This window comes from Gadus macrocephalus, chromosome 10 (assembly GCF_031168955.1).
Source record: "Gadus macrocephalus chromosome 10, ASM3116895v1".
NCBI lineage: Eukaryota > Metazoa > Chordata > Actinopteri > Gadiformes > Gadidae > Gadus > Gadus macrocephalus.
Genome location: NC_082391.1, coordinates 11,360,563 through 11,387,702, shown reverse-complemented (window position 1 = coordinate 11,387,702; position 27,140 = coordinate 11,360,563). Strand labels below are relative to the sequence as shown.

The following is a 27,140-nucleotide window of genomic DNA, read 5'->3' as shown; positions in this document are numbered from 1 at the left end:
GATGTTCGCGGCAAAACTTGTATCACATTTCAGTGCGCTCATCGTTAGCTTCAAGCCAGTGCACATCTTGGAGCCACTTTTCCGAAAAAAGTATTTTTTCGGCTCTGGCTCCAGTTGGCCTTTCTTTGTAGGTGGCGAAACGCCAAAGAAACTGCTTACTGTTGTCTGTTGCTTTTTGGACATCTCTAATAGTAGTTGACTAGCGACACGTGTGTAAGGTTATAGGAGAAATCGGTCAAGTACGCAAAGGCGCGCAGTAACACAAGTGGCATTACGCAATCCTGATTTTTGTCGCGCATGCGTACCTGCGTACCAGTTATGTGCACTCCTGCGTATAATATTCATGTTCATACTACATAATAATGATGTATTTCTAATCGCCCGTAGGCTACACCAAGAGGCCTCGACTCCCCATCAAGGAGGTGATCGCCAAGTACAAGAGCGGGGACATCCACCCCATCAGCACCCTGTACGAGCTGGCTGAAGCGCTGCAGAGACCTCTGGAGGTGAAGGAGACCAGCACCCCAGGTACTGAACCCCTGACCACGGACTGAACCCCAACCTGGTACTGAACCCTCGCCCAGGTTAAGAGAAGGTACTGAACCCTCAACCGTTTGAAGAGCAGGTACTGAACCCCTGACCACGGACTGTACCCCAACCTGGTACTGAACCCTCGCCCAGGTTAAGAGAAGATACCGAACCCTCAACCGTTTTAAGAGCAGGTACTAAACCCCAACCGGGGAGACCGCTACCGGTAGCTCCCTCCCTCACGCTCCCTCCCCCACTCTCTCTCCCCCAAGTTGCAAATCTCCCAGCTTTCTTGCGGCATTTCACTGAGGCACGCCCCCTTTTGGTCTGTCCCGCACGCTATTCTGAAAGTAGAGAGAGTTCAGTGAGGCCCAACGTACGACTCAACAACAAAAATGGCTGCGCCCATAAAGAGATTCATTTTCTTCGTATTTGCGCTACGTTGGTCATTTTAATGTCGATTTTAAATGCTCTTACACACTTGATTACATTGCTACTTTATGCCGGTCTCCAATTTATGCATAGCACGGTCTTGCTGTGCGTGCAACACAATGTAAAGTTGTGTTGATTGTTTTCGAGCTGGTTTGCTATAGAGGCTAATGTAGCTAACAATAAACAACGTCTAGCCGATGAGAAACGGAAAAGCTACTACGAACAAAAGGGGACGTGCCACCACAAATGCCACAAGAAAGCTGGGAGACTTACGACTTGCACGTACCGGCGTACCATCCAAATGGATCACACCATCAGTCTCCTTGGTGTCCTGTACTCTGAGCCCCCCCAGTTTTGACACGGTCAGTGTTGTCTCCGTCTCCGTCTCCAGGCAACACCCCGGGCTTCTACTTTGCGTTCTGCGTGCTGGTGGACGGGGTGACCTACCAGACGGGCATGGGCATCACCAAGAAGGAGGCGCGGAGGATGGCGGCCGAGCTGGCCCTCAAGGACCTGCTGCCCCTGCTGGAGGCAGACCTCGGTGCCGCCACCGGGCCCCCCCCCAAGGGTGACCTTGGCCTTTGGTTACGCATTCACATGTCACCGACACGAAACGCCATTGAGGATCTCTTGCAAACTCACTCGATCACTCGCACACACACACACACACACACACACACACACACACACACACACACACACACACACACACACACACACACACACACACACACACACACACACACCAGTGGCGGCTGGTGGTTTTTAAAGTGAGGGAGGAAGGACTGCGCGCTTGGTTGCCATTGGCCTGCTTGCACTGTTGGTGTATGGTGGCATAAGAATGTGAGACTCAAGTTGTTTCAGGGTGTTTTGGTGAACTACAAAATAGCAGGGAGGGAGTTATGTGAACAAAATGTATACAAAGCCACCAGTGGCATCACTGTAATTTGAGAAGGAAAGGATGCAAAGCATATTAGTCAAATCAGGCCTACTATTGATTTGTAAAAGTAAATAAAAAAATCTGGGCCTATTATTGGGCCTATTTTTGCCCTCACTGACTGAAGTTATGTTATGTTTATGTTTATTTTCAGTTACAATTGCTTGTAATGCTACCAGTAAGTCATGCGTACCTAGCAAACCATGTAGCACTCACAACACTGACGTTGCCATTACTTCTGATGACCTTGATTTTGGGAAGTGGTCTACCTCTTTCTGAATGAATGGAATGGTTTTTGTAATAAGACGTTAACAATGTCCTCCGTTTCCAATGTTTCCATTGTGCATTTAGGATCTCGCTATCGCAGATTTCACTTGCTCTGCGTCTCTCAGACTGAGCACCGCGGCAATGCAGACCGGGTTTGTTATCGACAGCGTTGCCAGATTGGGCAGATTTCCCGCCCAATGATAATTTTTCCAGCCTAACATGGTTAAAAGTAGCCCAATTGGGTGGGAAATCGGACCAATCTGGCAACACTGCTCAACATCCAGGGATCCTGCTTATTGGTTCATAGCGCAGACGGATAGATTTTTGCCCGAATCAGACCACTTAAGGTCCCACCCACTCAGAGGAGGATTTTCCTCCTCTCTCCCATTGAAACCCATGTTATCCACCGGCCGCCAGTACTTTCGGGAAAATGAATGGGAGTCAACGGCGGCGGAGGGAGGACGTTCCTCCCTGAAGTAATTGTCAATAGGCGATAGGGGGTGCTAATGTCCCTTTACCCAGGGAAACGAACATTATATATTCAAAGGCAATAAAGTAGTCATATTTAAGGGCATTAATTAGTCGGGGCAATCTCAATTTTTTATTCTCAACAATGTTAGGGAGGATCTTCCTCCCTCTCCTCAATGGAGAAGCCTCCACTGACACACACACACTTCTCTCCATATCAGGTGGGTGGACCCGCCCCCTTGGGATGTCACAAATGGGTTAATTTAGCAGTTTCTTTGAATGACTAGTCAACCTCCCACCGGGAGGACCTTTACATAATTGGACCCTGTGATTGGCTGTCTGATGTGACCTTGTTTCCTGTTGTGGTGTGAAGCCCCTCCTCTTCCGCCATTCCCGGAGCAGCTGGTGTGCAGTGAGGTCCCGACCCGCGGAGCCCAGAACGCCAGAGCTCTCCCAGGTACCAGACCCTGGCTCAGGCCTCTCCCCCACCCTCCCTCCCCCACGCTGCCTCCCCCACTCTCTCCCCCACTCTCCCCCCCACTCTCCCTCCCACTTTCCCTCCCACAGTCTCCCTCCCCCACTCTCTGGTCTGCTGTGTCCTGTTACCTCCAGGCTACAGCTCTCAGAGCGAGAGGATGTCCCAGGCGGTGAACGCGCTGCTCAGCGGCTTGCTGCGGGACCAGCCAGAGTTCTGGCCCTGCGGCTCCACCGTCGCAGCCTTCCTGCTCCACAGCCGTGAGTCCAAGCGCCGAGCCCGCCATCTGGGGATGATGAATGAATCCTAGTTCTGATTGGTTTGAATCCGTCGGGTCATGGATCCGGTCGGTGATCACAGCCATCGATGCTGAAGGCTGCAGCTTTAAAAATGACATGTTTAAGCCTCAGGTAAACTGAGACGGGCGGAGGACGTTATCTAGTACTGCAAATGATCCGTCATGAACAAGCGTTGTCACTTTCTCTGGTTCCACTGGTTCTGTTGGCAGGAAGTGAGTCATCAAGTAACGATTGAAACAGGGTAGCCGCGGGGTCTTAAAAGTCAAAAAAATGTCTTAAATTTCATGTTCCTAAATTAAGGCCTTAAAAAGTCTTAAATTGCGTTACCCAAGTCTTAATTTTTTAAAGATGGTCTTAAATTTCCTACTAGGATATGTTTTCGTAGTCAACCGGACTGTAACACAAGGGGAAAATAGGGGGCGTTTTGCATATTGGGGTTTTGCGTAACGTCAGAGACCGTCTCATTTATTGGAGTATGCGCGAACAATACTTTGGGTTTTCGCGCCGGCAATCTCAACAAACATAATCAGTCGAGAGGAGACGCCACATCATGGGGAAGCAGGGCTCTCAAGTCTCACGCATTCGGCGTGAGACACGCAATTCGACCCATGCACACGCTCACACGCCACACTTATTTCTCACGCAGAGAAATTACCAGGATAGCGCCCACCAACTTGCGCCACTATTTAACAGTGGAACAGGTAGGAATCAAATGGGTTCCACTTACGAAGGGTGACCAGACGTCCTCTTTTGCCCAGACATGCCCTCTTTTTGAGACACTTATAAAAATAAATGTGCCTGGGCGGAATTTCAAAATCGTCCGGGATTTTATTAAAGCCTCATACATGTTCACATTGAATTTGCGTTGCGTTCCTCTGGGTCGGTCACAAACTACTTAAAGGGACACTATGTAATATTTTGAGTAATTTATTACCTCAAATCAACATATTCATTCATAAATAAGTCCTCATTGGTGTAAAATTATCTCTGCCAAAAATCTCACTTATCCTCCTGAGCGAAGAATAATTAATATTAATATCAATATGGTTACATAGGACGGGTAAGCTTCATGGAGGCTTCCATTTTCTTCCGGTCTATGAGCTGCCGAGAGGGTCAAAAAGCACTATGTCGTACAGGAATTGCAAACGCGTTTTCACTCTGAGCCAGCGTGACGGTCGGTGGAACAGAGCTTAGTTTAGCGAGACGAGTTTTACCGGCAAATTTGAACATGCACCGCATTTTTTTGAAAGACCATAGTTATGCCACGCCACAGAAGAAGGAATCATCGTCGCCAAAAAAACGACGATGTGCAAGCAAAGCATGTATAACATGGTTTTTCATGGCAACGAGATGCGGGGCGCTATGTTTGAGCGACTCGTCATTGAAAGGCTACTTTATTACATATTTAATTTACTTTTTCACATTTTTGTCGAGTTTAAATCGTGACAATATTCTTATGACTTATGGATACTGTCCAATGCGTTGGAGGAATTCAAAAGCCATTCTTCATCAAGTTATGGAGGTTTATGGTCACCACGTATCCAAATCCACCGAGACGCACTTAGGCTAGAGCGGACCTTCTGGAGCTTCAACTCGCTTGCGAGACAGTTGATTTATCACCCGAACAACTGGATTTCATACCAACAACTCTGATAAAGAAGACAATACGGAGGAAAAGAAGATCGAGAGGAGGAATTAGGAACAGGATAGGAGACGAGGAAGTAAACTCGTTGCCAGGGCGACTAACTGGCGGCGCGCACAGTCGCAGCGGCCCCTCTTGAGATCTGTGAGATTGAGATTGAATGTTTGAGTGTGAGACGTCCTACGACGAACGTAGTTTATGACAGGGAAACAATATTAAACATTAGGACATTGAGAGTGAGTAACATCACTGGCATTCGCTGGTATCTGGACATACTACGCAAACACAGGATACTAACGGACACTGTGACACCGTGCCCGCAACTGCCCGGAGGAGGAAGCAACAGAGACGGGGTGGACGTAAACAAACTGAACAGCTTCTTTCAGCTCCTACCCTCCAAGAAACGCTATCGCAGCTTAAGATGCTCCACAACCAGGCTGCGGAACAGCTTCCTACCTCAAGCTGTCAGGATGCTCAATGCACCAGCGTCCCAGATCTTCTCACTGGACTTTATTTATTATTTATTTATTCATTCATCATTGGGACGTTTGTTCGTTTGTTTGTTTGAAATGTATGTTGATCTTGATCCGTGAGAAACGCCTTCTCGTTTTGTTGTTCAATCAACAAAATGACAATAAATTTGATTTGATTTGATTTTGATTTGATTCCGTTAGTTACAATGTTAATTGTTGGTATTTAGAATACTGTTACATTGTTGAAATCAACGGGTTACAATGCGTTGATTAGGATGCGTGCTCAGCCGCACGCATTATAGGAATTATTGTTTTGATTATCGGTAACTCCAAGACTACCAAAGGCTATGTCAACTTTTATGTTATGACATTTTATGTAATCTGACATTAAATGACCTACTGTTATTTATCATCTGTATAGTTATTTGTCATGTTGGAAAGTCCACAACTGCTGGAGTCAAGTTCGTTGTCTGTAAGAATGCTTGGTCAATAAACCTGATCTGATTTGTCCATCTAATTTGTCCAGTTGTCCACGAACCTCATCATCACTCGAATGACTCGATGAGGTAGCCTAGTAGGTGTCATGTCACAGCTTCTTGGCACATACTGCCCACCGTAGTTTTTGGACAAGCGAGCACTATTAGTTTGAATGCAATATACAATTGTACCACTAGATGGGAGTAATTTTTACACAGTGTCCCTTTAAGCTACGCCCTCCCCACCTCAGTTCTGTTCGCTTTGCATTGCTGGAAGTGAGTAGGGGGAGTGGTTAAGTAGAGCCTTCAGATTGGACGGTTTGACTTTAGAGTTACCGTCATGTTTTGTATATTTTTTTTTGTTGCCATTATTGTTTTATAGGGACAAACATTAACAAATTTCTCCTACAGGGGATTGATAAAGTTCTATCTATTGAACAGAAAGAAACACTTGGTCATACTTTACACACTTTACCACAGCATTGGCCTACTGAATGCCACAGATATATTTTAAGCATTGGACTGAATGCCACATAAATATAGAATTATGTTTTTGCACGTTTGCAACGTTTAAAAGTTCAGGGAAAAGTATAGCCTCTACTGGTGTTGCTTAGGCCAATATCCTTTTGAGGCAGTGTTGTTTCCAAATATTAGTGTTAAGGGCCAATAATGCTTACTATCATACATTAGTCACCATGTCTGTGGACGGGTTAGGGTTAGGGTTCGGGCTGGCTCCATACATTACGAAGGAGTTAGTAAAAGAGGTCAACGAGGCAAGTGGTGGATTCATTGAAATGGTTGAGGAAATTTGAATGCTGAGAAACTACAGCAATTTGAAAAGAGTTTGTTTGTTTATATTTTATATTGTGTGTTGAAAGTTTGATATTTAAACCAAAAATACAGCTACACTTTCACACCATCACTTTGTGTATTGTTTTTTTAATCTTTTATCATTTCTGGGTACATGGTCTTAAGAGACATCAGGCCTCTAGACTTTGAGTTAGGCCCTCAGTTTGGCTCTTTGATTGGTGAGTGCACACTTATCCTTTGGCACATTCATTAATGTATTGACATGAATGTTTCATATGTTCCAAAAAAACATGAATAACATATGCACAACCGCGTTTTACGACTGCTTAATGGGTGCGATGTAGGTCTTAATTTTCATTGATGTGGTCTTAAAAAAGTCAAAAAAAAAGTCTTAAATTTGGGTTGATCAAACCTGGGGAAACCCTGTGAAAACTAGTTTTTCAGCACCTTAATCTACTCTGCACTGGCACCAGTGTTTCCACTAGAAAAAATTGGTGCCAGTCATGTGACCTGGAAGGTTTCATTTTAACCTTTTTTTTTGCTGTGAAGCGTGCCGCTGTTGACTCTTCCTTGCCCAAGGCGGCTTCGCTGAGCAGTCTTTATTAGAGCTTAGATCGGGCCCAGAAAATCAAGACCGCACCGGCTCGAGCCGTGTACGTTCTGTCCGAGCCCGGCCCGGCACGACACATTAACTGTAATTATGAGCCCGAGCCCCGACGCAGAGTCCCCGACGCAGAGCCACGACGGACAAAAAAAAGCTCAAACAAAGTGTTTTGGCTATTATTTTTACTTAACCCATTCAGACCGGATCACGCATGTGTGCGTGTTTACCTTTAAGACCGGATCACGCATCAATGCGTATTTACTAGAGCTGTCAAGCGATTAAAATATTTAATCGTGATTAATCGCATTAATGTCATAGTTAACTCACGATTAATCGCAAATTCTTTTTCTATGCTAAATATCCCTTGATTTTTTTGTCCCATAATTCTTCTCATTTTAATTCTCTTATCAACATGGTGAAGTGCATCGGCTTGCCTTGTGCAAATGATTTTTTATTGATAACAACATTGGCATATACTGATCAAAACAGGACGATACAAAAAAAGAGCCTATAGTGCAATTAAACGACTGCTTTGAACAAATGTCATTTGAACATAGCAGTCAGGCTACTGCTTCTTTGTTTTGAGCCAAAGAAAAAAAAAAAAAAACTTTTTTTTTTCTTTTTTTTAATAAAACAATTGCGTTAATCGCGCGATACATTTTTTAACACCGTTAAAATTGGTTTGCGTTAACGCCGTTAATAACGCGTTTAACTGACAGCTCTAGTATTTACCATTAATGCCGGCAAACGCGTCTGTGTCAAGGAATGTGGGAGGAGTAGCGAAAATACAGTTTTGCGGTTTTCGCGATTTTGCGAAAAATATTCATAGACGCAAATGGGCGTGGCCTAGGCCAAAAGATGCAGCAGACTCCAGTGCATATGTGGGTACAAGTTTTTGACTGTGGGAGGTTCGGTGTGGGAGTTATAGCCCCAAACGCGTATTCCTTGGTATAGCGCCACCTAGTGACCGACGTGTCTGGATTTGGTTATCTGAGTAGCGGTGCCGTACCTGGATCTAGTCATGCAATTGGCGTGTCTGCAACATTTACGGTTTGGGCTGTGGTACCACTTTCAGCGCGGGAAGAATAATAATCCTTACAAAAACAATAGGGATCCAACCTGTTGGCTTGGACCCCTAACTAGAACTGCAAGCAGTTATGCAGGGGTCCAAGAAGTGTGCATTTCGCCGGCACAACGCGACAAGAAATGTGCATTTCGCCGGCACAACGCGAAGCATGTGTTCAAAACGCTACCCTGAACCTGTGGATACAAAGGATTTGACTGTGGTAGGAGTAGCGAGAAGTCAGTGTAGCGTTTTCGCGGCGAAATTTTGTAGAAGATATAAAATTTCCTCGTTTATTGCGCCCCCTAATGGCTAAATGTTCAGATTTTTTTATCGAACGACATTAAGGTTAGCACCAACATGTGTGTACAATTTGGACTCGATCCGATGTCTGATTTTTATTTTTTTTGGATTTTGGATTTTCCACGTCTAATTGTGCTCATAAACCAATATTCCAAACTCTACCGTTTCGTCGTCGAAGGTTGGATCAAAAAACTGTCCGACGATTTCTTTGCGTGTGCGTCTGAAGATGTCGTGTGCAAAGTTTGGTGTCGATTGGTCAAGAAATGTGGGAGGAGTAGCGAAAAAACAGTTTAGCGATTTTACAAAAAAAAAAATATGGACGCAAATGGGCGTGGCCTATGCCAAAAGATGCAGCAGACTCCAGTGAATATGTGGGTACAAGTTTTGACTGTGGGAGGTTCGGTGTGGGAGCTATAGCCCCAAACGTGTTTCTCCTTGGTATAGCGCCACCTAGTGGCCGGCATGTCTGGATTTGGTTATCTGAGTAGCGGTACCGGACCTGGTTCTAGTCATGTAATTGGCGTGTGTGCACCATTTACGGTTTGGGCTGTGGACCCACTTTTAGGGCGGGAAGTATAAAAATCCTTACAAAAACAATAGGGATCCAACCTGTTGGCTTGGACCCCTAATAATCCTTACAAAAACAATAGGGATCCAACCTGTTGGCTTGGACCCCTAAATATGAGTTCCCCTAGCCTGCCTATGGTCCCCCAGTGGCTAAAACGTGCGTTTGGTGTAAAACGAGCACTAGCTGTTCTGCTCGCCTTTGAAAAAACGGAGGCTCAAGTGCGCTGATTTGGAATGTGTGTTTAGGACGTCATCAAGCATGATGACGTCCTAAACGTCATCATGCTCCTCCCCTTACTCTGCCTGGCCCGCCCAGAGACGTTGGCCCGCCAATGAGACTCGACCGTGCGAGCGCCACGTGTGTGTGTGAATACACACACTGTAACGCAAGTGTTTCTTGTCGGTTCTTTGACGTGTCTTGTATTTCCACAACGAGACTGTTGTGGGGGTTATCTGAGCCATGGTTGAGAAGGAATTGGGGGAAAGGAACTTTGGCTTTGACTCGCTGAAGTACATGAACTGCGACATGCCGCCGGTTGCCGCGAGGCACCATCGCCCGGCAGCGGGCAGCCGGCAGCAGGCAGCGCGCGGTTCAGTCGACTTCAGGTTGATGTGAAAGTGGAAGAACCAGAGGCGTCGCAGAACCCGACAAAGTCGTTTGTGATTCATAATATCGTCTGGAGGCGCACACAGCTTTTTGCCGTGATAATATGTATTATATGATATAGATATCTATGTATTATATGATATTATTGAGATATAGAGCTACGCAAGTGTTGTACACTTCATTGTTACTTGGATAACCGTTCTGCTTTTGGTGTTATGGCGCATAACACGTCGGACTCTCGTCTGGTATTTCTACAACGAGACTCGTATTGGGGGTTATCTCAGCCAAGGTTGAGAATGAATTGGGGGGAAGGAACTTTGGCTTTGACTCCCTCAAGAACATGAACCACGACATGGAGGAGAAAGGGATTGTTGGCGGCGAATGTCTCCCGCTTGAGCCCTGCTGAGGGACCACCACCGGAGGCGGAGGTGCCTAAGCGCTGCCCGGAAACGATCCCTTTCTCCTCCTTGTCGCGGTTCAGTCTACTTCACATTGATGTGGACGTTGAAGAACCAGGAACGTCGGAGAACCCAATGCGGTCGTTTGAGATTCATAATATCGGCTCACACAGCTTTTTTTGATAATATATATTATATGATATAGATATCTATGTAGGCTATATGATAATATTTAGATATAGAGCTCCAGGACTCCCGTGTGTTCTAGAATATTTACAGAACACGGCTAAAGGCTGTGTGCGCCTCGCCATTGCGATACATCCACTGTAAACAGAGCGCATGGTACCGTGGTTGCAAGCTGCTCAGGGCCACACCCCCACCCTCCTCCTTGACCCGCCTCGCTCCTCCTCATTTGCATTATAGCTACAGACACCAAAACAGCGGATTTCGGGGAAGCTCAATGTGCGACTGGCTCGGAGTAGCTGTAACTCTGCACCACGGCTGAATTTCGGGAACGTCTTTGAATACTGTGTTAGTTGCCCACTAATACCTATATTAAAGAATACATAAAATAGCATGTCATGGGACCTTTAAAAAGTGAAAACTGCAATGGTATAACCACCAAAACTGAAATGGTAAAAATACTATAAATAATTATGTACAAATAAACAAAAATAGGTAAAATTACAATACCAATGTGAAAATAAACAAAAATAACTATTTACATGATTCCCTCTCTCCCCCTGCTTTCCTCTCCGGGCGTTTAGGCATCTTTCAAAATGTTCATAAAACCAAACTCACAAAAGTAAGTAAAAATAAAACCATACACGAGCGCGCAAATCAACCACTTGCTTCACACTCGCACTCTGGGGAAGAGCCTGCTAGTTTACGCACACCCCTTGCGCATTTGTTTTCTCAACCACAGGTGAGACGGTGTTTGACATGATGGATATCGTCAGAAGGGTATTTTCATTGGCTATTAGGATATCTAAGGCCCGTCCCGACCCTTGCTGCCTGCTGGTGTAGCTGTCAATCAAATACATGTCCCGTTTTGATAGTGATCGCCTCATTGGCTTGTAAGGCTTGTGAACAAGGAAGTATTGGTCTTACAGACATGTGTGAGGGCTTTATGTCACCGTGAGACCCTGCCGAACCCAGTGGATTCCATGAATCAAACGACAATAGCGGAATTCAAACCCTAAATCGCAGTTTTCTACAAAAAAAACATTGCAGCGTTTTCGGTTTTCTATTTTTCGGCTGCTTTGTATAAGATGGCTTGTGCGTATACACAATGTAATTAGACTAAAATAATATTGATATTCGATTTCTGTGGACTCTTATGAACATTTCAAGACCCAACATGAAGTATCAACTCATTGCTAAGGATATCCACAACGACGATGAAGTTAGAATGGACCAAGGGAGGAGGAGGGTGAGGGGGGCTATTTTGACCTAAGACACTAGGATATTTTTGATCTATATTCGCTAAACATATTTATTCCACCGAATGGTTGACATTTGATGACATGCCTGAGATTCTAAGCTTTCAAACGGTGTATGACATGACTACGTATATCACTCAACTAAATGATGCCGAAAATTGACCCAGCATGTTTGGGGGAAGAGGTGGTGTAACTTAAACTTGCCCGCCGGCCCCCTTGACTACTAATAATCGGTATCGGTATCGGCCCTGAAAAAAAACATATTGGTCTATCTCCATTTTCAATCTAAAAGTTTTATTGATACATGTTTAACTTTGTACACATTTGTTACTTAGGCCTACTCTGCTAAATATATTTGTAAGGAATAATGTATAGAACGCCGGTCATTATCGGGAAAATAAGCCCTGAAAGGGCGAACAGGACACCGACGAGCAGCGGAGGTAACTTGCTTCGCCCTGAGAGGGCTTATTTTCGATAATGACCGGCGACGTTCCATACATTATCCCGCTTATTAAACGGGTACTTCCCAAAACGAAAAAATAACTTCGCATGGTGAGTCGTTTTACAATTTATTCGTTACCAGCAGGGCTCCAGACTAACTTTTTCACAGGTAACACTGGTGCCACCTAGCTTTTCATTTAGTAGCACCAAAACAAATTAGGTAGCACCATATTAATTTTTTTTGTGAACGGGAGTTCCTCTTTAGTGATGTTGTAGGCGGTGTTAAACTTGATGATTATTTCTTCATTCTCCGCTGAGCGATTGCTCTCATCTATCCTATTAAATGATGTGGGGAGGGGCTGGGAGCTTCGTGTGATGCAGCGGTCCCTGCACGTCTTGTGCTTTTGGCTTTCGTTGTGTAATTTTAATGACTGAACTTTGAATTGTGTAGATCCATTTACAAAATGTGTCCTCCCTGCAACGGACGGGCCACATGTCCTGCAGTACACACACACCATGGCTTGTCCCTCATATCGTAACCACGGGAACTGCACCAGCCATTGTTGTTGAAAACTGTACTTTTTTTCTTTCTCCCCACTGCCCCCCGCCTTTTTTCGCCAACATGTCACTTTCGTCTTCAGAAGAAGAATCTGAGATTCTTGTCGCTTCCTCTGCTAACCCTTCTCCACCACCACCAACAACAGTAGGGGTGCAATGGATCACAAAACTCACGGTTCGGATCGTGTCACGGTTTTTGAGTGACGGGTCGGATCATTTTCGGATCAACAGCAAGAAAGATAACGAGACAAATGTCACTTTAAATGAAATCTTCAAATGTGTAAAAACAAAATAAAGTGAACAATTAGGTAATAATCCTGCTTCCTTTAAGCATAGTCAATATTTAAAAAAATTGCAATCTGAGGCATTATTCCTTTTTAACATGTAGATAGTAAATAATCCCTAACCCTAGATTTACAACTTTAAATTCAGGATGTCTGCATTGCCTGGGGAGAGTTTAGAGTCTACACTCTCCCAAGACAATGCAGACATCCTCATCTTCTTTTTGTATGGTAGCGAAATACAGTTTCTGTCGTGTTTTATTTGGCATTTTGTAAATCCATTGATTTCGGTTGGAAGACTCATTGCTCATTGCAAGGGTCATTTCGCTCGGTTCTAGCCCTACTGTTGATACTGAGAACCGAGCGAAAAGACTACAACCAAACATAAATATGACCGGTTCCGGTTCCGGTTTCCGGTTAAAAAACAACTTATTTTTTTATCAGCCGATCCGCGGATCACGGGAAACCCGTGAACCGTTGCTAAACAACAGCCTCATTTGTTTCCTCTGGCACCTTTTTTTTCTTAAAATAATCGACTATCGACCGCTTCATATTGTATCTGCTTTGTTTACTTTTTTGTGCGTGCTGCGTGCGCAGCAAGACTGTGCACGTGTAGTGTGCAGACCATAGACTGTAAAAGGTGCAGACAGACAGACAGGCAGGCAGAGACAGGGAGCGAGAGAGAGTAGTGGACTCGCAGGAATGAGCCAGAAAGTACGATTTTATTATCAACCACAACCGCGGGAGTGGGGAGAGAAAGAAAACAAAAACAAATTATTTTTTTTCAATCGTCCTCCTGCAAGTAGCACCGGAGCGACCTCATTCAATTTTAACTCGCACCTTAAGAAATTAGGTTGCATATGCAACCTAATACCTCGCACTCTGGAGCCCTGGTTACCAGCATTCGTAGTGTTGATCAGCAGTGAAATAGTCTGCAAAAGACGTTGACGTCGCTTAGCAACCAAAGACGCTCGGGTTGAAAAGTTACCGAACTACTACCCATGCAAGTGAACGGAGCGTACCACGGTATTGAGAAGACCCGTGTAATAAAGGCCTTTAATATGTCTGTGTATGGTATAGATTTCTCCTCAGATTAGGCCAATGAAGCAAAGATTAAAAAATAAAAATAAAACGCTCGATCAAAGGCCCGGCCCGACCCGGCTGAAGGATAGTGGTGGGAAATATCGGCGGGCTGGGTCGGGTAAATCAAAACCCTCAGTGTTTAACATGAATTGGCTAAACAAATGATCACTGTAGCATATTTGAACACGATTCAAATTGTGCAGAGAATTATTTCCATTGGTCATTCTCACCAGAGACATTTAGAATTTTCGGTCCTCCTTATTTTTTTCCGGTCAATGACCGGTAATAACTAGGGCTGGCCCGAAAAACATTTTTCAGGCTTCGAATACTCGTTGGTTTTTCCGAGCAAATATTCGAATATTCGTTCCAGAAAAGCACACCATCAAAAACAACATTAATAATCCCTATGTACTCCCTGGAACCGATTTTGACAGTATCTGCATATTTTGTTGAAGATTTAATAGCTTTTGAACGTTAATTAGTAGGCCCAAGTAAGTTGGAGTTCCTTGTTGAAGCGAACAGCTGTCGTTCCGTTCCAAATCAGCTGTCCTCTGCCATCTCAGCCGTTAGGGGATCTTTTCAATGCATCCTGGGCCGTGCATCTTTTCAGGGAATTTGTACAATAAATCCATAACAAATACAGAATATTGATTGTCTTATGTGTCCATATTATATCCATTATATTGACCGGGTATTCCCAAGACGCTCACGCTCTGCAGCAAGCCAGTCACAGTTGATTGGCGCAGCGCTGTAAAGCGAACGTAAACAAACAACTATGCTAAGGTTAGCATTTCGCTAAGCATTACTTTTCCTCCCAAGATCCCGCTAATGTTGTGTTGTAAAGTAAAGGGAAACATATCTATTCTTCCTCCACCTCTCTCGCTTCTCTACTTGGTGTCGCTCATAGTTTGCCTCCCTCGCTCTGGTAACGTCAGGCACGTGAAAAAAAAAAAAAACGAAGCTCCGAATACTGATTGAAGCTTTGAATACAAATTTTCCGAACGAGTATTCGAATATTCAAATAATTCGGGCCAGCCCTAGTAATAACCTGACAAAGGAAACTCTGACGTGCACGTGGTTTTCATTATAGCGTTTAATTATTTTCGTAAATTGACCGTTTTGATTGATTGCTTTGATTCTTGTCATCCTTGTTTTGTACGTTTGAAGATCAGATGTATCCAAGCCGTGACCTTTGACCTGTAAGCATGGCCGTCGTCCAATGACACTGTTCTCCCCTCCCTCCCTCCGGGCCAGCGGCCGGGTACGAGGTGGTTGCCTTGGGAACCGGCAACATCAACACCAACAGGTGCACTACAGCCACCGGGCGCGTTCTGCACGACTCTCATGCCCTGGTGGTGGCCAGGAGGTCCCTGATGAGGTCTGTACCCCGCAGCTCACCACCCCCGGCACCCAGTCCAGTAGAGTCCAGTCCGCCTTTTACCTCACCACTCCAGTACCGCGAGCCACTACTACCAGCACTCCACTCCAGTCCAATAGGGTCCAGTCTACCTTTTACCTCACCACTCCAGTACCGCGAGCCACTACTACCAGCACTCCATTCCAGTCCAGTAGAGTCCAGTTCACTTCTACATCACTCCACTCCAGTACATTCCAGTCCACCACTAGCAGAACTCCAGTCCAGTCCAATCTAACTCAATTTATGCCACATGTGAAGTGTATGTCACCATGTGGAGAGATAAAGAGCCCATGGCCGTTGAGGTGCTGATCCGCCCCGGTGATCCGTGTCCAGGTTTCTGTACCGCCACCTGCTGATGTTCTTCAACAAGAAGCAGCAGCTGAAGCAGCTGTCGGTGTTCCAGCCGAGTGCCGCCAGCCCCCTGCTGGCCATGAGGAGCGAGCTCAGCCTGCACCTCTACCTCAGCCTGCTGCCCAAGGGGGCTGCTCAGATGAACCCCACCATGTGAGGCCCCTCTGTCCCTCTGGGTGTCTGTCTGTATGGCTCTGTCTCTTGCCGTGTTTACATCCATACTTCTATGAGTACACTTAAACGTAGTGCACTATCCGCACTCACTAAGTGCGCTAATTTTCAGATGTCAGTGTTCACTCTTTACGCCTAGCTGCTATTAAAAGCTATAAAAACTAAAAAAATTACTATTCATGCAGGCTATGTGGAAAATGCGCAGACTTTGGCTCAGCCTGGCTCCGCCCTCTTCCGCTACGTAGCTAAGATGGCTGCCGTTGAGTGCGAAAAGTGTACATCGATCCACACTCCGCGATTTGACCGTTTTGAGAACACCATCCGGGTCCTTTCAGTACACTTATTTTCGTCCGATCAGAATTGAAACGCCCTACGTACTCAAACTAAGTATAGCAAATACGGATAGCATGGATATTGGAACACAGCATCTGTCTCTCCGAGATATCCGCTGGCTTAATTAGGCCCATAGCCCTTAACCTCTGTGTGTCTGTCCAGGCGTCTGAACCCTATGTCCACCAATGCCTGGGAGGTCGTCAACCAGCTCAGCCTGCACCTCGTTGCCGAGGGCAAGGTGCTGTACTCCACTTCCTGTTCTCATCCTCTACTTCCTGTCTCCGGGTACTCTGTTATGAATACAACTGGATGTGTGTGTGTGTGTAGGTGTTTTCGTGTGTGTAGGTGTTTTCGTGTGTGCAGGTGTTTTCGTGTGTGCAGGTGTTCTCATGGTGTCTCTGGTTTACCTGTGTGTGTGTGTGTGCGTGTGAGTGGAGGTGTTCTCATGGTGTCTCTGGTTCACGTGTGTGTGTTTGTGTGTGTGTGCAGGTGTTTTCGTGTGTGTGTTTGTGTGTGTGCAAGTGTTTTTGTGTGTGTGTGCAGGTGTTTTTGTGTGTGTTTATGTATGTGCAGGTGTTTTCGTGTGTGTGTGTGTGTGTGTGCAGGTGTTTTCGTGTGTGTGTGTGTCTGCAGGTGTTTTCATGTGTGTGTGTGTGTGTGTGTGTGTGTGTGTGTGTGTGTGTGCGTATGTGCAGGTGTTCCCCCTGTCCAGCTTGGAGCCGGCCCCCAGCAGGATGTCCAGCCTGTCGTGCAGTGATAAGCTGACCCAGTGGCAGGTCCTCGGCTACCAGGGGGCACTGCTGAGCCACCTGGTAGAGCCGCTCTACGCAGACAGCATCCTCCTGGGTAGGACACACACACACACACACACACACACACACACACACACACACACACACACACACACACACACACACACACACACACACACACACACACACACACACACACACACACACACACACACACACACACACACACACACACACACACACTACACAGACAGCATACAATGCTGTGCTCCAATATCCATACTATCCGTACTTACTGGTCTTAGTTTGAGTATGTAGGGTGTTCCAATTCAGATCGGGCGAAAATAAGTGTACTGAAAGGACCCGTGTCCTCAAAACGGTAAAAATCGAAGAAAAAAAGTGTGGATCGATGAACACTTTTCGTACTCAATGGCAGCCATCTTAGCTACGTAGCGGAAGAGGGCGGCATTACACTTTAATGATGTCATCGTCACCAAAGTTGTGGTTTCAATATCGTCACTAACGATGCAACTGACGTCATCGCTTGGAGGACAATTCTGGTATTTTCAACATTGAGCCCCCTTTCTGGTTGGCTAGGATGAAATAAAGTGGTTAACTACGAAAGTTTTAATTTTGGTCCTGTAGTATCTAGCTAATTTCGAATCGCCCCTTCCTGCTTCACAATGGCTGGCTATGTGCATTCAAAAACACCCCTAAACGTTTGTTTTCCGAAATGTGTTACTAATCGAGTGGTTAGTGGTGTTCATTGGTGTTCCTCATCAAGTATCGTTGCGAAATATAGTTTCTGTCGTGTTTTATTCGGCATTTTGTAAATCTGCTTTATGTAAATGAAACGGAAACGGTCCTGTAGTCTTTTCGCTCGGTCCTCCGTATCAACAGTAGGGCTAGAACCGGGCCAATAGACTACAACCACCCCCCTCTTCGTGTCCGGTTCCGGTCCGGTTTCCGTTTCATTTACAAAATGGCAAATAGAACACGACAGAAACTGTATTTCGCTAAATTTCGGTGTAACCACTCTATTTCATGCTAGACAAACCAGAAAGGGGGGCTCAATGTTCACAAGGTCGTCCTTAAGTGATGAACTTGTTAACCCGTGAGCTCGTTAACCCATGAGCTCGTTAACCCATGAGCTCGTTAACCCATGAGCTCGTTAACGACCCCCAGGTGAGGAGGGCTGTAGCAGCATACGGGGCCTGACGCTGGCGGTGAGCCAGCGGGCGGAGGGCGTGACGGTGGGCCTCCCGCTGCACTACTGCATGGTGCGGCCGATGTATGCCCTTGCCCCGCCCCTAAGAGGCCCCGCCCCCGCCGGGCCCGGCCGCGCCCAGCGGAACCTCAGCCTGAACTGGAGCCAGGGGGACGGTGCCCTGGAGGTGGTGGACGGGCTGGAGGGCGTGGCCGTCGAAGAGTAGGCCCAACCCCCCCTCCCTCCACACGCTACTCTCTGCCTCCCTCCCTCCCTCCACACACTACTCTCTGCCCCCCTCCCTCCACACGCTACTCTCTGCCCCCCTCCCTCCCTCCACACACTACTCTCTGCCCCCCTCCCTCCCTCCACACACTACTCTCTGCCCCCCTCCCTCCCTCCCTCCACACACTACTCTCTGCCCCCCTCCCTCCCTCCCTCCACACGCTACTCTCTGCCCCCCTCCCTCCCTCCCTCCACACACTACTCTCTGCCCCCCTCCCTCCACACGCTACTCTCTGCCCCCCTCCCTCCCTCCCTCCACACACTACTCTCTGCCCCCCTCCCTCCCTCCCTCCACACACTACTCTCTGCCCCCCTCCCCTCCTCCCTCCACACGCTACTCTCTGCCCCCCTCCCTCCACACGCTACTCTCTGCCCCCCTCCCACCCTCCCGCCACACGCTACTCTCTGCCCCCCTCCCACCCTCCCGCCACACGCTACTCTCTGCCCCCCTCCCTGTCATTCTGCCTCCCCCTACTGTCTGTCTGTCTGTCTGTGTGTGTGTGTGTGTGTGTGTGTGTGTGTGTCACTCTCAGCAGACCATCAATCTAATGCCCTGCCCAACAGCATTGAGGGGAGTGGGAGAATTGATGTCATTAAGGAGCGGGTTGAAGGCTGTAGTGTGTGTATGTGTGTGTGTGTGTGTGTGTGTAGCGCTCTCTTACCTGAGTGTGTGTTTGTGTGTTAGTTCTCCCTTTAAGAGCAGCCCAGAGTTGGCCAGCCGGCTCTGCAAGGCGGCCATGTTGAGCCGCTTCAACCTGGTGGTGGCGGAGGCGGAGAGGAGGGAGCTGCAGCGCGCCGTGTCGTACAGGGAGGCCAAGGTCACACACACACACACACACACACACACACACACACACACACACACACACACACACACACACACACACACACACACACACACAGGGACACACATACACACACACAGGGGCACACATACACACACACAGGGGCTTTGACTCCGAACTTCGTTATTCTAATATAATTTGAATATAAAAAATAAATCAAAATTCAAACGAATATAAGGCAGCCCTTAAAATTCGAACCTGTTATGGGCAGGCCAAGAGGGAGAGACGTCGGAGAACCCGACGCAGTCTATTCATAATATTGTAATGACCACGGAAGAGGCATTGAATGAAGTATTGATTAGACAGCGATTTATTAGAAACCTAATAATCGGTTGGAACACGCAAGACCGGTAACCATAGCAACACCGGTAAACAAACCTCGCAAAGCCCAATCCAGGTCTTACTGAAGGCATTTAATGGTCAAAATATTATTCATAAATATTTGAATATTAATATTAATAAACATACTTTGAATATGATTTTTGGGCAAAAGTCAAAGCCCTAACACAGGGACACACGCACACAGGGACACACACGCACACAGGGACACACACGCACACAGGGACACACGCACACAGGGACACACGCACACAGGGACACACGCACACAGGGACACACGCGCACACACACACAGGGACCAGAGATGGAAATTAACTTCTTTGCCCACCAGCCACTGTGGCAGGTAGATTTAAAAATCTACCAGCCACTCATCTTTTTTACCAGCCACTTTATACGCTATATATTTTTTTTAATATATGCGTACATTTTAAACAATATAATAGTAGCCATAGTAAGTACATATCAGTTGGTGTTACGATGACAAGTTTGGGGATAATTCATCTATACAAAGTATTTTCATTAAAAAACGAATTGACATATTAATAATAAAACAACATGCATGGCTACACCATCACAAGTCAATAGGAACATTTGTTTTTTTATATTTACATGTGACTGCATACAAATGTGTCCACACAGACATGGTAACTAACGTATGATAGTAAGCATTATATGCCCTTAACACTAATATTCAGAAAAGAACACTGCCTCAAAAGGCTATTGGCTTAAGCAATACAAGTAGAGGCATATACTTGAACTTTATACTCTGAACTTTAAACGTTGCAAACGTGCAAAAACATAATTATATATTTATGTGGCATTCAGTCCAATGCTGAAAATATATCTGTGGCATTCAGTAGGCCAATGCTGTCGTAAAGTGTGTAAAGTATGACCAAGTGTTTCTTTCTGTTCAATAGATAGAACTTTATCAATCCCCTGTAGGAGAAATGTGTTAATGTTTGTCCCTATATCAATAATGTTAAAATAATAATACAAAACACGACGGTAACTGAGTTAAGTCAAACCGTCCAATCTGAAGGCTCTACTTAACCACTCCCCCAAATCACTTCCACCAATGCAAAGCGAACAGAACTGAGTAGGGGAGGGCGTAGCCTAACTAGTTTGTGAACGACCCAGAGAAACGCAACTCAAATTCAATGTGAACATATATGAGGCTTTAATAAAATCCCGGACGATTTTGAAATTCCGTCACACATTTTTTTAAAGTGTGTCAAAAAGAGGGCATGTCCGGGCAAAAGAGGACGTCTGGTTACCCTACGTACGGGAAACCCATTTGATTCCTACCTGTAACACCTGTTAAATAGCGGCTCAAATTGGTCGGTGCTATCCTGGTCATTTCTCTGCGTGAGAAATGCGAAGTGTGGCGTGTGAGCGTGTGCATGGGTTGAATTGCGTGTGTCTCACGCCGAATGCGTGAGACTTGAGAGCCCCGTTACCAATATTATCCCGGATATTGACAGTTGCAGTTCAGCAAAAGAGGCGTAGAAGAAGAAGGGGGCCAGATGTTGACAGTAATGGTTGTGGAACTGTGCAGCGCCGTATAACGAATGTATTAAATATGCAAATTTGATCGGACCTGACTGGAAAGTATTACCCGACAAAGTGGCGGGTGAGGTGACACAATTCACCCGCCACCATACAAATCCACCCGCAAATGGCGTGTGGCGGGTGTTAATTTCCATCCCTGACAGGGACACACACGCATACAGGGACACACACGCACACAGGGACACACACGAATACAGGGACACACGCGCACACAGGGACACACGCGCACACAGGGACACACGCGCACACAGGGACACACGCGCACACAGGGACACACGCGCACACAGGGACACACGCGCACACAGGGACACACGCGCACACAGGGACACACGCGCACACAGGGACACACGCGCACACAGGGACACACACGAACACAGGGACACACACGAACACAGGGACACACACGCACACAGGGACACACACACACACAGGGACACATACACGCACACAGGGACACATACACACACACAGGGACACACACACGCACACAGGGACACACGCACTCAGGGACACACGCACTCAGGGACACACACACGCACACAGGGACACACACACACACACAGGGACACACACGCACACAGGGACACACACGCACACAGGGACACACACGCACACAGGGACACACACGCACACAGGGACACACACGCACACACACAGGGACACACACACACACACAGGGACACACACACACACACACAGGGACACATAAACACACACAGGGACACACACGCACACAGGGACACACACACACAGGGACACACACACACACTAGGGCTGTAACGATACACCAACTCACGATTCGGTTTGTATCACGATTTTTGACCCACGGTTCGATACATCCCTCGATTTTTTTAAATTAACACTTGTATAACAATTAACTTAATGTAACATTTAATAACAATTAATTTGGAACACTGAACTGATTTGAACAGAAAGAATACTACTAAAGTATAGCTAAATTAATAAATAAATAACCAAAGATTGCAGTTGGAGGATGCTTGCAGGTAGGCAAAACCCCTCAACTAGTATGGTGGTTTGGTCAAATATCCTATTAGCGCTTCTTATTAGGCTATGTAGCTTAAATAATGACATAATCAGGCCGTATAGATTGCAACATGTTTAATAGCCTAACTTTCAAATTGTTGGGAAAAAACATTAACGTCTAACATGAACGTCACAATAACGAGGCATAGTGTTACGAGTAGCGTATGTGTGTGCGCGAGAATGGCAGTGTGTGTGTGAGTGACGTCAGCGAATGAGTGGACGAGCGAGGAGAGCGAGCGGTAGCGTGTGTGTAGTGAAGACCTATAAGCAGGCCAACTGCCGGTCAAATCACACAAATCACTAGAGACAGGGATCACACAGGCTATTTCTTTCGCGCTTGGCCCACTCTGGATAAATGTCGTTCAGTGACGAAATGCAATCCTCCGTAGCCACGGAGAGCTGTCATCACAGAGAGGGCATCTTGTCGCAGACTTACGGCATCGATAAGAGGAGCGGTGTCAGCAGACTATTATTTTAGACAAATTATTAGCACATTTCAATCTGACATTTTGACCGGAGAGTTAGAAAGGGCGTATCGCGCTTCTGCCTTCTCACAGCGCGAGACAGGTTTGTGGCTTTGAGTGTCGCGATTTCGGTTTCGATACACGTATTGTTACAGCCCTAGCACACACACACCGACACAGGGACACACGCACACAGGGACTCACAGGGACACACACACACAGGGACACACGCACGCACACACAAAAACCGGGACGCACGCATGCAGAAACACACACGGACACACAGGGATGCACACAGACAGGAACACACACACAGGGACACGCACACGAACACAGCCTCCTAGTAGGGAATTCAGGCACACACACACGTAAGCGTGCACAATGTTATATAGAAGGTGTCGTTAACAATGTCGTCGTTACAATTTTTTTTAACCCTGCAGTTTGTTAACGCTATAGGTTGTGGTTACCAACATCCTCACTAACGATGCAACTGACATTAACGAGGTACTAGGTTAACGAGGTCATCGTTAATGACAAACACACACACACACATTTGATCAGCCTATATTACGGCACGGTTACTTTGATTTAGGATTTCACAGGACTACAACTCAGGCGTCACAAAATGGCGGAGTATAACCCAAATCAACTCCCATGATGCATTGTGATGTTGTTTTGTACGATGTGGGTGTGAACGTGTGGTTCTGTTTGGTCGTCTGCAGATGACAGCCAAGCAGTACCAGGAGGCCAAGAACATCATGAAGGTCCACCTGAAAAAAAACGGCTTTGGGGTCTGGCCCTCCAAGCCCCCCCACAGCGACAACTTTAACATCTGATCTTTAACCTTTAACCTGGGCCCGGTTCTGTTGTAGAAAGGCCTTAGTTTCTCTTTCCTTTGGTTCTGCAACAGCCTGCTTTGTTCTGGAATAAACTGTTGAAAGGTTGAGGACTGAGGTGTGATCTGTGTGCTTAAAGGTTTATAATATTGTTTGAATCGTTTTACCGCTTGCAATAACCGTAGCGTAACGTCTGATCTGAGGGGGACCAAGAAGAACAAACCAATGAAGTTATTTAAATGTAATTTAATTATAACCGTCACACAGGGACACACGCACGCACACACAAAAACTGGGAAGCACGCACGCAGAAACACACGGACACACAGGGATGCACACAGACAGGAACACGCACACAGGGACACACACACGAACACAGCCTCCTAGTAGGGAATTCAGGCACACACACACGTAAGCGTGCACAATGTTATATAGAAGGTGTCGTTAACGATGTCGTCGTTACAATTTTTTTTAACCCTGCAGTTTGCTAACGCTATAGGTTGTGGTTAATACCAACATCCTCACTAACGATGCAACTGACATTAACGAGGTACTAGGTTAACGAGGTCATCGTTAATGACACACACACACACATTTGATCAGCCTATATTACGGCACGGTTACTTTGATTTAGGATTTCACAGGACTACAACTCTCAGGTGTCACAAAATTGCGGAGTATCACCCAAATCAACTCCCATGATGCATTGTGATGTTGTTTTGTACGATGTGGGTGTGAACGTGTGGTTCTGTTTGGTCGTCTGCAGATGACAGCCAAGCAGTACCAGGAGGCCAAGAACATCATGAAGGTCCACCTGAAAAAAAACGGCTTTGGGGTCTGGCCCTCCAAGCCCCCCCCACAGCGACAACTTTAACATCTGGGGCCTCATGTACTAAGGTTGCGTACGCACAAAAACGTGGCGTACGTCCTTTTCCACGCTCACGTTCAGATGTACAAAACGTGAAATGACCGTAAAAATGTGCGGTCCCCACGGCAGCTCCAGAGCTGTCGTACGCACGTTTCTACAGCTATTGTTCCTTTGGCGACACTTAGAGGTGACGCTGGGAAACTGGGAAAAAAGGTGAAAACAATGACTCATCAGAGTGATTTGCACATCAGAGACACATTAACACACCTTGCAATTATATGGGTGGCTATAAAAGTATGCGCAATGGATGAAGAAAATTGTTTTAAAAATGGCTGCGTTAGCGTTGTTAGAGGACATCGCAAATGGTCAAATCCGAAGGGAACGTATATTTAGGGAACGCGAGGACTTACCCGCAAATGATGATGATTGGCTCATGAGCCGATTTCGTTTCCCCAGGCCAGTGTTACTGGAGCTGTGCGCAGAGCTGCGGCCGGTGTTGTGTCGAGATGTGTTTCCCCGTCGAGATGTGTTTCCCCTAGTCCCAGATAATGACTGTCAGGATGCGTTCCCCCTGTTCTAAATGGTCAAATTGAATGATATCAGCCTGAAAATCACAGCACTTATCTCTTGTGGGGAAATAAGTCAGCAGTATGAATTTGAAAGATGTGAGCCTCCTTTCCTATGGAACAGAGGGCCTTTTCGGGTAATTTCGGACGGGGGCGGGGACTAGGGGAAACACCTCGACGGGGAAACAGATCTCGACACAACACCGGCCCTAGAGCGCCACACAGCCAGGAGCCAGGGGTTGTCCGTGCCCACATAGGTGCTGACCACTGACCACGCTGGGGTTCCTTGCAACAGGGGCCTTCCAGCGGGAGCTGGCCGATCGGTCAGGAGTGTGCCAGTCCACCCTGAGCCGAGCCATGCCAGCTGTGTGGGACGGAATCATCCGAATGTCATCCAGGTACATCAAATTCCCATACAATGCTGTTGAACAGGCCCACATTAAAGCGCAATTTGCAGCAACAGCCGGTTTCCCTAATGTAATCGGAGCTGTTGACTGCACACATATTGCCATAAAAGCGCCATCACAGGATTAATTTGTTTACGTCAACAGGAAACACTTTCATTCTATCAATGTCCAAGTCATATGTGATGCGCAAATGCAGCTTCTTAACATCGTGGCAAGGTGGCCTGGTTCAACGCACGATTCATTCATTCTGACCAACAGCATGGTTGGGAACAGGCTGGAGGCTGGCACTGTGCGCGATGGGTGGCTTCTGGGTGAGTAAATGCTTTATTCGTGTAATTGTCCCGTATGTATAAACCAGCGTAATGCACATCTGGGGCTTGTGCACATCCAAATATCATGTTTCTCTGACGTGTTCAGTATTCACGTCAGTAAAAGCGGGCGTAAAGTTAGAAATGTCGCCCGCGGTGCACTTCTGCATTCATTCATTGTGTGGTTTTTACGTTGTGTATTGTATTCTGCCTTCATCTGACCCCAGGGGACCGTGGCTACCCCCTAAGAACGTGGCTGATGACCTGACCCTCTTACAAACCCCAACACCGACCAAGAGAGGAGGTATAATGACCTCCATTCCCGGACGAGAATAATTGTGGAGAGGGCAATCGGCCTGCTGAAGGGACGGTGGCGATGCCTGGACAGGTCGGGGGGGATGCTACTGTACAGACCTGAGAAGGTGTGCCACATTGTGATGGCCTGTGGCGTCCTCCACAATGTGGCACACCGCCATGGCATACCACTGCAAGAGCAGCACAACCCCCCACTATGGAAAGCCAAGAAGGCCACAATCCGGACCGAGAATGGCGCGGTAAAAGTGCAAAACCGCACGGAATCCGTACGGTTTGGCAAGAATTCCGTACGGTTTTAGTTATGTACTCCGGCTATTAGTTATGTATGGAAGCATATATGTAGCAAAATTCAAATGGCAATGCAATTTGCAATTTGCAATTCAATAAGTAATTACGTTATGCAATTGACAATGCATTATGCAATTTCATAATGTAATTTGTAAATACGTTATTCAAAGTGTATTTTAATATGCAAAGTGAGAATGCAATCCTCAATTAAATTTGCAAAAGTTATAACAATAAAAATACAATAACATTTTGTCAAATTCTTTGAGTTCCTTTATTCAAATTGAAAAGCTATAGCGTCCCCGTGATTGCAATCCACTTCGCCACGCTCCGTGTGTTGCGATATTCAAATGACATTTCAATCCGCAAAACGGAATCCAAAGAGGAATCCAAAGAGGAATCCAAAAAGTCAATATGCAAAGTGGCAAACGTATCAGCCAATCAGCGTCTGGGCGGGAACTACTTCACTTTCTATTGTGTCTGACTCTGGTCTGACTGTTTTATGTGTCGGGGGAGGGAGTTCCAGAGCCTGGGTGCTGAACAGCTGAATGACCGGGCACCCATTCGTAATGAGTCGAGATGTGGTCCCAGAGGTAACTGGGGGCTAGTTTGTGGAGAGCTTTG

At 46.4% G+C, this 27,140-nt stretch overlaps 1 protein-coding gene and 1 long non-coding RNA gene across 3 annotated transcripts in view; both read left to right on the top strand.

Annotated features, from left to right (window-relative positions):
- Positions 1–23,875, top strand: part of adad1 (adenosine deaminase domain containing 1 (testis-specific)) — a 30,010-nt gene extending 6,135 nt beyond the window's left edge. For both annotated transcript variants that reach the window (XM_060063471.1, XM_060063470.1), the window contains exons 3-13: positions 388–528; positions 1,352–1,528; positions 3,006–3,089; positions 3,245–3,367; positions 15,409–15,532; positions 15,905–16,075; positions 16,589–16,664; positions 17,122–17,272; positions 18,364–18,607; positions 19,356–19,488; positions 23,654–23,875. In XM_060063471.1, coding sequence (XP_059919454.1) covers positions 388–528; positions 1,352–1,528; positions 3,006–3,089; positions 3,245–3,367; positions 15,409–15,532; positions 15,905–16,075; positions 16,589–16,664; positions 17,122–17,272; positions 18,364–18,607; positions 19,356–19,488; positions 23,654–23,767 — 1,538 coding nt within the window. In that variant the 3' untranslated portion in view covers positions 23,768–23,875. The remainder of the gene's footprint in view (positions 1–387; positions 529–1,351; positions 1,529–3,005; positions 3,090–3,244; positions 3,368–15,408; positions 15,533–15,904; positions 16,076–16,588; positions 16,665–17,121; positions 17,273–18,363; positions 18,608–19,355; positions 19,489–23,653) is intronic.
- Positions 23,876–25,489: 1,614 nt separating this feature from the next.
- Positions 25,490–26,383, top strand: LOC132466352 (uncharacterized). The gene is made up of 3 exons (XR_009527842.1): positions 25,490–25,599; positions 25,867–25,919; positions 26,144–26,383. It is a non-coding gene; the product is annotated as an uncharacterized LOC132466352 (long non-coding RNA).
- The last annotated feature ends 757 nt before the right edge of the window (positions 26,384–27,140 follow it).